Raw genomic sequence first — 15,085 nt, 5'->3', positions numbered from 1 at the left:
CCATCACAGGTTACTTCCCCAAACAAGGTCAATAATGTTTCTTCACATTTGAGACATCAGGATTACCTCGTTCCAATACAACTTGATAGGGCAAAGGTCTTGCAGCCATTTTCTTTTGACCAATACCCTTACCAAAAAATAGTACTGATAAGTATATAAAAAGTAAACTAGAAGTATACTTGAAACATACTTGCATATACTAAGGGTAGTGATGTATTTCAAACAATTGGACCTTGCAATTAAAAAAAATATCCGTGAATGTGAAAAGATATCTGAAGGGCACAGGTCAAGTGGGTCTGTATGATACAGATACATCGAGGCACGATACAGGGCGTGATACATAAACAGACGTAAATTTATTTTGTCAGACATTAACCTGAGAAGATCTCAACAACAACGCAAACCCTACCAAGAAAAAAAAAAAAAAAAGCTTCTAGCAGTTTGCGGTGTCACGTGCTGAGATTACCCCCGGACCAGATTTGTATATTCGTTGTCTGCGCATGCGCGAGAAACGGGAACTGATCTGAGGTCCGCCAGCTCATCAGAAAGCGACAACGATGGCGGCTTGTTGTATTTTCCGTCGCCTCTCTTCTAACTTTTCTACAGTTTTTCCTTTGTTTTCGCGCACTGTACCGCTTCGTCAGGTGCGACTGACAACGAGCACTTATTTTAGGCGGACGTTTGCTTCTTCGAGCCCATTATTAACAGGTATTGTAGTTATGGACTCTTCTGAAGATTTATGTCATTGTTACGTATGTAGCTGTTCTCTTTTTCACTTATTTTGATTATACTTTCTTAAGTATTGTGTGCTCATAATAATTTTTCCATTTGGGGTCCACTTGGACACCACATTGTTGATATAATGATATGTGGCTTGCTGGCGCCTTACTCCAAAGGCGAAACTCTCGATCTGCTGGTCAGTCTTCGTTCTTACTCTCACCAGGTCATGAGGTCATGACCGAACTAGATCACGGGTACAAGCGGTCGAAATGGGCTTCCTCAGGTGTCCCTTAGAGATAAAGTGAGAAGTTCGGTCATCCATGGAGAGCTCGGAGTAGAGCCGCTTCTCCTTCACGTTGAAAGAAGCCAGCTGAGGTGGTTCGGGCATCTGGAAAAAATCCCCTCTGAGCGCCTCCCTAGGGAGACCCAGGACTAGGTGGAGAGACTATATCTCCACACTGGCCTGGGAATGCCTCGGGATCCCCCAGTCAGAGGTGGTTTATGTAGTCCAGGAAAGGGAAGTCTGGGGTCCCCTGCTGGAGCTGATCCCGGATAAGCGGTTGAAGATGTATTTCTGTATGGCTTACTCCATAGTCAAATTTTGTGTCAGTTTCTCATAACTACTGTCAGAGCAATTTTGATTGAAGATCATTGCATCAGAGGACCTACAGTGAGTAGGGGGGGGGGTAGGTATTGAATTTTTGTTTTTGTTTATTTTGTTTTGTATGAATAAGATAAATTCTCAGAGTTCTTTCAAAATAACATATGAATTCCTAGCCAGATGCTCAGTAGTCTTTTTTGTTTGTTTGTTTGTTTTCCCAAAATAGTTGCAGAGTGACTCTATCTAGTCAAGTCAAGCCTGGGAGCATGTGCTGATGCTGCACTTTGCCACATCCACAATGCCACAGAACCACCCTTGGTCATGAATGGCAACCACCCAGACAGACAACGATCCATTCCTATGCTTCTAAAATAACTATATATCTGCCACAACAGGTGACATGTGGACATCCCCTTAGCCTTCTCCAGCCATTTCTCTTTGCATCATCTTATGTAGTTAGAGTTTGGCTGAAAATTTTCTGTGTGTGTGTGTGTGTGTGTGTGAACAATATTTAAAAAAAACCAAGATGTTCTGTCGGGGTCTGTATGCATCCTAGCCATACAGACTACTACATTTCATGATGTGTACTGATGAGGGTTGAACTGTTCACAAAGCCCTTTATGATTTGAGACTGTTGTGTTGTGTTTCAGCACTTAAATTCACACAGCAGCATGAATGGGTTCGAGTGGAAGATGGTGGAATAGGAACCATTGGTATCAGCAACTTTGCACAGGTAAGTTCTTCAGTGCCACATTTCACTAATAGCTTTTATATATCTATGCAAGTAATTTGCTTAAAATATTCATAATTGCATTTTGAGTCATGAAATTCAACAGTAGAGTCCTCTTATATGAACAGAACGATTGACCATTTTGAATGTGACTTTCAGATATTTCAGTATCTATTTTCCATGCAGTTTGAGAATCTAAACTTGAATTGGACCTGGACCACATAAAATTTGTGCTGGTGCTTAAGACTCCCAGAAGTAGAAGTGTTGTTAAAATTTACAATCTTTTATTGTATTTTTAAAAATTTCAAACAAGCCAATCCATTACGCTAAATGCTAACATAAACCTTTAACTTGACCTGCCAGCGGGTATACATGGGGTCCAAGTCTCCATACGTAGACTGCCTCTGGAGCCCTGTTGGGGAAACGCAACTGTGCGGACCTGACCCGGGCCCACAGAGCCACACAGGTAGTGGTGCTGTAATGCCAGATTTGGTGTCAACAAGAACAATTTTAACCAAGAGTTCTGTAGTTTTTCAGCATATCCGCTGAATCACAGCTGCTCCTACCAGCACACGCATCACCCACTGGGCGTACAGTTAACTATGGTGTTATCTAAAGTTTGTCCGTCTATATTTGTCAAAATATGAATCAGCAAAATTTATATTTGTTCAACCAGGTGTTCAATCAAATGCCAATAATACTGATGAAAAATACTCTTTGTGGTACTTGTAAATGTCAGAGGAGATTGTCAATTTCAAAAGAAATATTCAGTTCATATATATATATATATATATATATATATACTGCATGAAATCACAACAGCAGAATAACTAATAAAACAAAGCATATTAAAGAATTTTCAAACATGCAGGCAGAAATATTGCAACTTAGCAACCATATACATAATTAGAGATCAGTGGTCGCAACAACAATGGCTCAAAGGACGGCCAAACCGTGAAAAGCAAAGTCTCCGTAAAGCCGTGGTCACAATCCGCCATACTTGCATGTGCGTGCGGTGTACTTCCAAAAACGTGGGCTAAATTTGGAGATCCGTACGTCATAAGTACTGCTTCAGTACGAATTTAGGAGCACGCAGACACGCCGTAGAGGTTTTAGTGCATGCAGAACTTTCGCTGCGGTCAAGCTGTGGATTCACCAGCAGTGCAGATGACACACGTTGTGAGTACTGCCTCAGTGCTGATTCAAAGCAGCACATTTTCATTCAATTACTGTTGAATTAACGAAATTCGTACGGAGGCAGTAGGCTACTCACCACATACTATGGAATTAAATTGTAGGTATCAGATCTTGAAGATTGTGATACACATATATAAATTAGAATTAAGTTGAAATTTAAAAAGCTGGTAATCAAGTGTGTAGTGAATATATTCCTCTATCAGTGTTTCACACCTTGAGTGACTTTTCACTAACTGTGATGTGGGGAGGCCAACAGACTTGCATGCACGACGCGGCTTCTCACTTGAACTTGGACTTTATTTCCAAACTTCAGCAACACAGACACTCCACAGCTTCAGTCTGATAACTAGCTGTAACTTTTTGAGGCAAGTAAACACTCGTACAACTGACCACTGCAAGGCTGGACATGCTCATGCATCGCCGACGCCGAAAAACACCTGCCGCTCCGGTCCTGCTCATAAAAAAGAAAGGCGACCCCACACACGCACACTGCTTTATTGTCAACTCTCTTTATCGTTACACTCCTAGAGATGTGCGTTGAACGTACTCCCTCCCTCCTCTTGCTACTGCCTCCGTACGTTTTCACAAAAACGTAGTGGCCGTGGCATCCGCAGAAAACGTATGGTGAAAAAAAAATGCACGGTGGGTTGTGACCGGGGCTTAAGTGATGATTGCCAAATCTGTCAGTGAAGAAACATTCCCCCATTTTCATCCATATGATGCTTCCTTAAATCATAGCCATACTACAGATTTCCACATTTTCCCCGTAGATCTCACACATCCCAGAAATACATTGGCAGAATGCTTATACATACCTCAAATGTAATTCCGGTCAGTCAAGTCAAGCCTTTCTTTTGTGAGTGTGGCTTTTGCTGTACAAAGTGTATCTTAGTTCATACACATTCAACACTGCCATGTTTGACAAATTCTTTTATCTCTTACAGGAGGCGCTGGGAGATGTCGTTTACTGTGGACTGCCAGACGTGGGGACACAGCTAGCTCAGCAAGGTATGAAATGTGGCTCAGATCTACTCTTATTATTATGCTCACTTGTAAAAAGTCAAGAATAACAGTTTGTTGTTGGTCTGACCTGCTGAATGTCTTTCCTTTATAGTAATATTTTGTCTGTTGTTGCCACTTGTCTCTTGTAGTTTTATGACGTTACCCAGTGATAACATTCAGGATTACAGAAAGAACAGAAAATGACTTATTTTATTTGCATGTGTGTTTATAAGTTTTTTTTTTTGTGAGAATAAGTCAAATTGTTTTGGTTGATGCATAATGACTGTTCTACACATCAACATGCTTTGGAAATGAACCATTTGTGTTCTCTGCTGACACAGATGGGTTTGGAGCCCTGGAGAGTGTAAAAGCAGCTACTGAGCTCTATTCCCCTTTAACCGGAAAGGTTGTCGAAGTCAATATGTCAGTGGTGGACAACCCTGGTTTGGTCAACAAATCCTGCTACAAAGATGGTCAGTATACACATGAATGCAGTTCCAAAAATATGGGATCTTTAGGGTAGTATCTCATTGGGCTGTGAAAGCTTGCAAACAGCATCCGCGAAGGAATTCATGCAATTTCACTCAACGTTCGCAGCCGTTTGCAGTTCCCCTGCCTGAATCGCACTTTTGGTTGATTGGCCCAGCTGTGCATGCGCATTAGCCTGCTGGACACATTAGTCCAGTAATATTAGGTCATTTTTTGGCCAAGGTCGGAAAAATTAGAAAGCTGAAAATTGCTGTATACAGTCCTTTAACCATCCTAAACAACATACTAAAAGTCCCCATGTATCCTCCTTAAGCTTTTCCTGGTATGATGCCATGGGTGTCATGGATGTTGAAAATAGTGTTTCACACATGTTCATCATTTAATTATTTACAGTGGTTTATGTATCTTCATTGATAGACAAGATTGCTTCAGAACGAAACAGATATTATGATATCAAGTAGACACCGTTGTGAGTGATTGTGTGGCTGCAAGACGTCAGGTCTGTTCTGTACAATTCTGTGTGGCCATTGCCATGGAAATGGCTGAAGCAATTCTGAAAAACCAGACATTTTTGTATCTGGCACTGATGAAGAGCATGGCTTTGATGGGAAAGAAAGCAAAGATGAGGTCAGTTTCGATTCACTGGTACTCAGAAATGAAACATTTGATTTTGAGATGGCTGACGAGGATCATTTTGATGAATGTGACTTCATCCATCACTGAAAATCCACAAAAATGAAAATCCCCTAATAACCTTTCATATAGGCACAGTCTGATTCAAACTGTAATACTATATTGTGAACCCAAGTTTAAAAAAATTGCAGAACACGTATCCTGGATTGTATAACGTCCTCTTTTAAGAGTATTATGTGACTGAGACCATGAGATAATTCAACATGATGACATCATAAATGAGGTCATGACATTATGATCTCATGCTCTTTGTTTATTTACGTTTACGTCAATGTTCCAAAGCATTGTATGTCTGTTTAATAAAAAAGTAATCAAAAATATACCCGTGTATACTAAATTATATATCCGGATGAGGCCATTTCTTCTGTAAATATAAACTATGACGTCATAACGGTGAAAGCTCAGTGAGGATACACGAGGACGTAAGGCTACTGAGGGGAGAGCATACACCAATTTTCAGCTTTTTACAAATTTTTTTCTGACCTTTTTGTCCATTTTGACTGGAAAAACATGCTGTCTGGCCATGGAGGAGCCACACAAACCAGATTTATTGTGTTTTGTGTTTTTATATTATTGTATTTATTTATTTATCTGAGGACCACAGTGGAAATAAGTCTAATGCTGCTGGGCCGGCAATGACCCCCCTGCATGCAGGGACAGTGGGCTACACCTGTGTGGAGAATGTGGACAAGCGATCCGGATTTCTCATTATTTGCATTGTATGAAGACGTCAATGCAAGTTAACAGATGCAGCTCTTGGACATCACTGTGTAAGTCCTTTTTTGGTTTTTCACACATCTTTTTTTAATTTAATTATTATTTTCAGTGCTTTTTCTGCCTAAAGTTGGGGAATTTTTACAGCCTCTTTAACATAATAGTAATAATGATGTAATAGTCCACAGCCATCCTGAATACTGTGTGTGCAAACGTCATCATTTCAGCCACTCCAGTGATGTTCAACATCCATGAGAGTGGAACACAGCTTTCGCGCACAAATCCTTGCACCTGCAAAGGACACACCAGTGCCACTAGACTTTTGTGTGTGTGCCATGCGGTATGTATGTGGACTGCAAGAGATTTGTGGCCGTATTTTTGCCTCCACTCCGGGCAACATTCAGCGGACAGTCAGCCACTATGCGCACATGTGTTAAGGAGACCAATCCAGTGAGATTCCACATGAAAAATCTGCCGCCTATTCATGTTTTGATGTGATTTCTTTTATTTTTTTGTCTCTGCCTCCATTCCACCAGTAACGCCCCGGTGAGGTACTACCCTAAGAATTCTTTTTAAATGTTGGACGAGGGGAACAATCCAAAATTAGTTAAAAAAAATTCTTACTTGTATCAAACTTTTTTTAAGTCTCATTCTTCCTACAATGTTGTACTTGTTCTAATAACATCAGTTTATTATTTGTATCAAAAGCAACGTCATTGAGGAAAGTTAAGTATTCCACCATCTTTTTTGCAATTACCAATTGTAATTATGTACAGTAAGCTGAGTTAATATTGAACAAAAATTGCAATTTTAAAGGTAGAAATAGTTTCTGAGCTCCATTATTATTTTTTTTAACAGTAGATGGCAGTACTGCATTATGACATCAATTTCCATGACAGCGACAATGTGAAATCATGGTTTCTGTAAAATAGCTTAATCTAATATGCAGTTTGGTCTAGAAGTACTTGAACAGTGATTTGTTTTTGTTGTATGTATGTATGTATGTATGTATTTATTTATTTATTTATTTACTTATTTACAATTTTGCCTCTGTATACCACTACTCACCCTTCAGGAATTATTGCCATTGTTATACATGCTCCCTTCATGTTGAGAGATAATAAGTATCGTCGCTTTCAGCCAGTTTTATTTAGAAGAGTCACGTTATGGATACATGAATATTAGGGTGTTTCCGAAAAACAAACTTCAACTTTTCCAAGGTGCTTCTTTTTTTGTGTGTGCGGGGGGGATCCTTTAGGGGTAAAAATAAATTGAGTGAAATTTCACGAGGGCTGAAAGATATTAACCACTGCCGCCCGGCCCCGGGTTTTTGTGACATGCAGGTGACATTTTGTGTTATGGATTCAAAATGCAATCTGACATTAGTTCATTTGTGGCAGATTTTGGTTGCATTTTTGAGGCATTCAATGTCAACATGCACTTTCTCATCAAGGACCCCTCAGAGTGGGAGGATGACCCGTCATTCCAGTCGTCACAGCAGGTCCTGGATAACATTGCTGCTGTCAGTGATTTTGCTGAGCGAGGAATTGCACTTATCCAGGATTACAATCTGATCCTAACGAAGGATGAACAGCAGCGCCAATACCTGCTGCAGGTTGTTGAGTGGCTTCGACGTCAGTTCCCGGAGGCGAAGAAAATCGGAACCAAACGCCACTGCCCATGACTGTTTGTTTTCACCAAATAGGTGGACAGTGACATGTAATACTTTTTTTAATCTCTCCTGTATAGTCATTTAAAGGAGAAAGGATCGTCATTTCAATTTGTATTTCATTTGTGAACAGGTACATTACTATTGCTGGTTTCTGCTAATATGCTCAACCACTGCAATTTCCACCCCTCGTGCGGCAGTGGTTAGAATAGTTATATTGAAATAACATTTTGCACAAAACACTTTCTCATCAAGATGAACAATTTAGTCAGAAGCACCTTAAGAAAGTCACATTTTTAGATTTGACATACTGCAGTGACTGCCCAAGTATACATGCCTAAGTCGATGAATATGTCTTAGACTCCATTTGCGTCAGAAATGGTAAGAAATACAAATAGCATACTTTTTTACCCCACTGTACATCTCAACCGTTTCATTTTAGCCCCATTGTGCTGGTGAACAGATGCAAAATTACAAAATTGTGTCGCTGTCCAAATACTTGTATGTACGATAACACTATGTAACAAATTTTTATTTTTATTTTGTTCCTGGGTACACTGTGTTTTCCTGACCTGTTATGCCTTAAATAAATAGAAAATAGCTGGACATTGATATTTTGAAATTTGTCCGTTTTCAAGAATATTCTCAATTCACCTTCACTACTACTGAGTACTCTTCTAGAATATTCTTTAACTGCTAGAACTGTCCAGAATTTTCTAGAAGTTTCCAGAATTATCTAGAAATTTCAAGAAACTTTCTAGAACGTTAAAAAATAAAATAAAATCAAAGTTTGTGCTGAATGTAGTCATTTTTCCATAGACTTTAGACATAAGCAGTTGAAATATAACACTTAGAAGCCCGGAAAAAAATTGTGTTACATAGTGAATTTGTATACTGTGAGTCCTGGCGTCTTAGCTCTTTCACTCCTACAGTTAAGGGCCACATACATACTTCAACATCCATTCTTTCTGTTCTCCGCATGATACATATATTAAATTTGGATCCACCATTTCCCAGGAGGTGTCACTTTTTTACGTATGCACGGTCCTACCTTGTAGGTTGCTTATTTTTATTGGCATCTGATTAAAAAAAATCAACTTGGAGGTAGATGGTAATGTTTTAAGTGAGGAGAGTGTGTTGAGAAGGTGGAGGGAAAATTTTGAGGAGCTGATGAAGAAAATGAGAGAGAAAAGACTGGATGATGTGGAGAAAATAAATCAGGAAGTGCAAGAGATTAGTAAGGATGACGGCAGGGTGCCTATGAAGAGGATGAAGAATGGAAAGGCATTTGGTCCAGATGACATTCCAGTGGAGGCATGGAAGGCAGTTGAGTTTCTAAGCAGATTGTTTAATAAAATCTTGGAAAGTGAGAGGATGCCTCAGGAGTGGAGGCGAAGTGTGCTGGTTCCTATTTTTAAGAACGAGGGTGATGTGTAGAGCTGCAGTAACTACAGAGGCAATAAGTTGATCAGCCACAGCATGAAGTTATGGGGAAAAGTAGTACAAGTTAAGCTTAGAAAACAGGTGAAGAGCTGTGAGCATATGGTTTCATGCCAAGAAAGAGCACTACAGATGCAATGTTTGCTCTGAGAATACAGATGGAGAAGTATGAAGAAGGTCAGGAGTTGCATTGTGTGTTTGTGGATTTAGAGAAAGCATATGACAGAGTGCAAGAGAAGAGTTGTGGTATTGTATGAGGAAGTATGTGAGGGTAGTGCAGGACATATACAAGGATAGTCTGACAGCAATGAGATGCGCAGGAGGAAGGACAGATTCAATCAAAGTGGAGATGGGATTAAATCCGGATCTTGTTCACGAGGGTGATGGACAGATTGACGGATGAGATCAGACAGGAGTCCCCATGGACTATGATGTTTGCAGATGATGTGATCTGTAGTGAGGGTAGAGAGCAAGTTGAGCCAGCCTGGAGAGGTAGAGATATGATCTGCATAGCAGGGGACTAAACGTCAGTAGGAGCAACAATGAGTATGTGTGTGTGAATGAGAGGGAGCCCAGTGGAATAGTACAGTTACAAGGAGTAGAAGTGGCGAAAGTAGATGAGTTTAAATACTTGTGATCAACTGTCCAAAGTAATGGAGTGTTATAGAGAGGTGAAGAAGACAGTGCAGGCAGGGTGGAGTGGGTGGAGAAAGGTGGCAGGAGTGATTTGTGACTGAAGAATATCAGCAAGAGTGAAGGGGAAAGTTTACAAGACAGTAGTAAGACCAACTATGTTGTACAGTTTAGAGACGGTGGCACTAACAAAAAGCCAGGAGGCAGAGCTGGAGGTGGCAGAGCTGAAGATGTTGCGATTCTATTTGGGAGTGATGAGGCTGGACTTGATTAGGAGGTGGGATGGTTTGGAGACAAAGTCAGAGGCAAGATAGAGATGGTTTGGACATGCAGAGGAGGGACCCAGGGTATATAGGGAGACAGATGCTGAGGATGGAGCCACCAGGCCGGAGGAGAGAGGCCAAAGAGGAGGTTTATGGATGTGTTGAGGGAGGACATGCAGGTGGTTGGTGTGACAGAGGAAGATACAGAGGACAGGGTGAGATGGAAACGATTGATCTGCTGTGGTGACCCCTAATGGAGCAGCTGAAAGATGATTTTCTGAGGTCGCAGTATCATTACATCGCAATGATTTTCAGATTTGAAAAGTATCATGATGTGGTAATCTGCATTCAGGACACAGAATAAATGATTTTCCGAGTTGTTGAAACTAACTGTAATCAGATTGCAATGTGTTTAAATTCATAATTTAGATTGTTTTCAGAAATACACTCCCCAGAACTTGATAGAAGCATTTCCAGCAAAGGCCCAACCTTTTTCTATGTTTCAGGAAAATCCATGAAACTAATGTAATTTACTTTGTGAGTACATGGTCCCAAACTTGAAAGGACTTACATCTGTATTTAAAAAGTTCTATATTAATTGGCTTTGATTGCCTTTTTGAGTCCCCTCAAATTGTTATTCAAGTTATGTTTAAAATAAACCTTAGTAGCCCATATTGGATAGTAAGTCCCTTCGGCTGCTCCCGTGGATCTGCATGTTGAAGTTTTATGCTGGATGCCCTTCCTGATGCAACTCCACATTACATGGAGAAATGTGGTATGGGTGGGGTTTGAACCGGGAACCTTCTGCACTGAAACCAAGTCCACTAACCCTACCACTAAGCCTACATATGGATAAAATTGAGAAACCTGGATATGTTTCTTTACAAATTGCTAACTTGATTAAACCTGCATGTTTTAGGCTGGCTCATGAAAATGACGATTGCCAACCCTGCGGAGCTCGACAGTCTCATGGATGAGAAAGCGTACGAGAGATACATCCGCTCTATTGAGGAGTAATCCCTCCCAGCAGGTGCCATGCAACCTCTCTGCCTTTCAGTCACAACTGATGGGGAACTGCAGAAGATGTACCCTTCTCAACTTACAGTTCTGTGCGTAGCATTTAACAATTTGCCTCCGGAGCTCAGGATTGCTGGACTGATAGTGTTGTAGAGCTGTGAACATTGAGCTGTTTATATGTTTTAAAGTATTGTTTGGGGACATGGTAGTCCACACTGAGAAAGCATCCTGTGTTGAGCCTAAACAAAGAATAGTGTTTTGTTTTTTTGTTTGTTTGTTTGTTTTTTGGGGGGGGGGGGGGTGTCAAACATGAAGAAAAGTAGGACTTTTGGAATTATAGTATTATCCATGTTGGTCTGCACTACATGTACAATAACTATGCTGTGTATGTACACACAGTAAAAAAATCTTGTCCTGATGCATTGTACTTTGTTGTTTCTGAAAAATATCCAATATTGCTTTCAGTATTGCTTCTTCTCCTAGCCTTTCAATATATGTAGTCACAACATTAATACATAAGAAGTTATAGAAGCTGTCAAAGGCCTGTCCACAGAAAAAATTGAGCCTGGCAGTACTACATAGAAATAACCGAATTGGACAAGTGCTGCAAGTTCACTGAAGCTAGACAACAAATAATGACGGCTGATGAGAAGAAGATCGGTGAAGTAGCATTTCAAAGCATTAAGGAATTATGCAAGATGTGCCAGAACCGGCATACCAAACCTAATTGATGACAATAATAACAAGAGAAAACTGAGATTTCTGACGTCTGCCAATCCGGATCCAGAACACCTCTAAAATGTAGTGGATTCTTCCATGCCCTAATATCTATCTGTGGTGCAAATTTGGTGAGAGTCTGTGAACCAGTTTTGACATAATCATTCAAAGTGAATCTTAATACAGAATCCGGATCCGGATCCAGATCACCTCCAAAATTGAATAGCGTCTTCCATGGCCTAATATCTATGTTAAAAATTTCATAAAAATCTGATTTATATGCTTGCCGATAATCCATGGTGTCCCACCTGTTCAGAAACATACCAGACTATGAAACCCGATAGAAAGGTCTAAACTCTTTACAGGAATGGTCAAATCAATGGTTGCTGAAGTTTGACCTAGAGAAATACAATTTGATGGCAATGTCATCCTTGAGAAAATCTTCAGTTCAGCATGACAGGAGATGATGTTTCAGAAAAGATCCTGGAGAAAGTCATTGACGAAAAAGAGCTTGGTGTGATCATAGATCATCATCGCCTTCAAACGACACATCAGGCAAAAGGTGATCAATGCCAATACCATCAGTAGTATGATAAGGAGAACTTGATACATGCTTTATACACCCACACTTGGAATATACGCCAACTGTCTGAAAACCCATAAAAATAGCAAGAGTAATGATGTGGAAAGAGTACCCCTTGATGCCAAGATACTGTGGACAAATGATGGAGATGTTGAAGATTGTGACAGGTCTATCTGACAAGGAAACTTTCACTGACAAACTATGTAAACAATGATGCAGTACAAAATACAGATTATCTCTTACTCATAGGGTTGTACGTTTGTGAAGAAGCCCAGTGTACCTGCATTTGAGCTACAGTTAGATAATTTTTGTAAGACTCGGGACGTAAAGTTTTACAGTGAAGCTAAGTTGTGGGTGAGTGTGCCCTAATCCACCCATAGAGTTGATAGAGTCCCTCTATGAGCATAAACTAAACCTGACTAATACATTGGTTGACCAATAATATTAGCCAATATGAACTTTATCAGTGTTATTTCTGCCAACATGAAAAGTTTTATTTTACCAAATAAACAATGCAGAAAAACAGTTTCTGTTGGAAATGGTTTTGTTACCTACTTTGCCCAATATAGACTTAATGGCATAGTTTACAATGTTGTCGAGCGTTGCTGATACCCCATCACCCCATGATCACATTAGCTACATGAGAAAGCTACCAGCTGCCATTCATTTGCAATCAGAGTTGGCATTTTACAGTGACAAGACCATGGCCGTGGGAAGAGGATTTGGGTTCGGTGTGCTATAGTGGGTTGTCCCAATAAGACAACAAGAACAAGTCCAAAAATACTACACACAATATTTAAATGGAATACAATGTACTACACTTCATTTTAAAAAATACCTACTTTGTGACAGAGCACAGACCTTGGGCATATGAACACAAAAAAAAAAATATCAGCATATCAGAGTGAGGGTAGCGTGATGGACTTTCGTTGGTCCTCATAGTTATTTAGAATAAAGTTAAAATTTAAACTGCAAAACATCAAGCCTTAATCATAAGGATTTGATAGTGAGATTTTAGGAATATTACCATTTATAATGTATATATCAACAGGTATATTAGTATAAAAAAAAATTGTGCCCTACTATCAGTATTGTATAGGCCCCCCAAAAAATCCATATCGGGCAGGTTATAGTGCAATGTTCTTGACTAGAAAAGTTGCTGAGAATGTGGCAAACTAAATTTGTATGCTTCAAAATTGCATTAATAATAATTTTTTTTAAAACAAAAGAATTCACACAATAGCTGAGGCCCAATAGGCTTGACATTGGTTGAACACTAAACTGTTGTGTGCTTCAAGCTTGTATTTGTTTGATTTCAGCTGTGTTTTGCTGTGGTAGGCAGCTCAAACAAAAGCTGTCAGTGTTTAAATATTTATGGCCCTGTTTGTAGTAGCACCTTAGCATTCAAAGGAGAAGCAAATAAATGGCATCAGTTTCAGTCAATCATTCCGCTGTTAATCAAACAGTTAACACCACTAAGTTGTGTCCGTCATTTCACATGAAATGGACTGTTGGCAGAGTGAAGTTTAATGAAATGGATGTTCTAATAAATAAAATGACGAGCATATGTAAGTCATAAAAAGCCATTGAAGACATGAAGAAAGAGCTGCTATAATACCAGATGGTAAATGATGCAATGTTGGTGCTACTTTGCTAAAGTCAAATTCTGCTTTTTATTTTCCTGCTGAGTGACTGCAGCAAGTCTGTATTGTGGACTGAATTCAAATGATGCTGATTTGTGTTCGCACAATAAAAGTAAACTTGTTATCCGATTGTGCAAGCCTGTCGAGTCAAAAAAGGCAAGATTTATTCCAGAAAAATAAAATTTAAATTATAAACATAGATTTTAAAGATAGCCATTCCATTACACTAACATAAGAGACAATGTTCCTTGTAGATGGAAGTGAGGACAGCGTGCTGGAGGTGGTCACACATGGACAGTAGCTGGTTAAGAGGCTAGACTGGATGGACAGAGTTCATCAGAACCCCAGCTTTGCTGTTGTCACCAACAGTGGCTGAAGGAGTAACATACATATCTGAAAGGTGAGGCTCAATACTGTTCGTTCTGTACAACCGCTTTGCCAATAAGCACTATGCAAGTCTTCTATAGGCCCTGAGGCTCACTGGTAATGGTGCTTATCCCTGGATAATATGTATGGTTGTTGTTTTTTTTTTTTTATCAAAAAAACAATCTACTATATGCCGCTACCTCCAGTACATATTATCATAGTATCTCAACTGGGATTTGCAGTGTTTTGTAACCATCAAACAGTACATGGTATAGTATAAGTATGGTGTAGTACACAATCTACACCCCTAGCCTTGTAATAAGTTGTTATAACCAGTAGGAGATGTACAAGTCTAACAAGTCAAAATGGGTTCTATCCTCTGCAAAACTATTCTTTGACTTCTCGATAAACGATTTGATTTTTGTTTGTGTTCATTCCAAGATTAGAAGCTTGTGGGATCGCTTCCCATCTGTGGCCTTTCTGTGTGGTGTTGGCATGTTCTCCCCGTGTTTGTGTGGGGTCTCTCCGGGTGCTCCAGCTTGCAGGTTAGGTGACTGGGAAACTAAATTAACCGTAGGTATGTATGCAGGTGTGAATGTGTTTGTCTG

General features: G+C 39.8%; 1 protein-coding gene across 1 annotated transcript; it reads left to right on the top strand.

Annotated features, from left to right (window-relative positions):
* Nucleotides 1–517: 517 nt before the first annotated feature.
* LOC117515862 (glycine cleavage system H protein, mitochondrial-like) lies at nucleotides 518–11,637 on the top strand. Its single transcript, XM_034176621.1, has 5 exons — nucleotides 518–708; nucleotides 1,972–2,054; nucleotides 4,193–4,256; nucleotides 4,592–4,723; nucleotides 11,071–11,637. The coding sequence occupies exons 1-5, from the start codon at nucleotides 558–560 to the stop codon at nucleotides 11,166–11,168; spliced, it is 528 nt and encodes a 175-aa protein (XP_034032512.1). The 5' UTR covers nucleotides 518–557; the 3' UTR covers nucleotides 11,169–11,637.
* The last annotated feature ends 3,448 nt before the right edge of the window (nucleotides 11,638–15,085 follow it).

Source organism: Thalassophryne amazonica, chromosome 8 (assembly GCF_902500255.1).
Source record: "Thalassophryne amazonica chromosome 8, fThaAma1.1, whole genome shotgun sequence".
Lineage (NCBI taxonomy): Eukaryota > Metazoa > Chordata > Actinopteri > Batrachoidiformes > Batrachoididae > Thalassophryne > Thalassophryne amazonica.
The sequence above is the reverse complement of the archived record's forward strand: the minus strand, read 5'-3'. Positions and strand labels throughout refer to the sequence as shown.

Coding starts and splice junctions, on each gene's coding strand:
- LOC117515862 (XM_034176621.1), top strand. CDS start 558: ATGGCGGCTTGTTGTATTTTCCGTCGCCTCTCTTCTAACTTTTCTACA. Junction 709..1,971: donor TTCGAGCCCATTATTAACAG/GTATTGTAGTTA, acceptor GTTGTGTTTCAG/CACTTAAATTCACACAGCAG. Junction 2,055..4,192: donor GTATCAGCAACTTTGCACAG/GTAAGTTCTTCA, acceptor TATCTCTTACAG/GAGGCGCTGGGAGATGTCGT.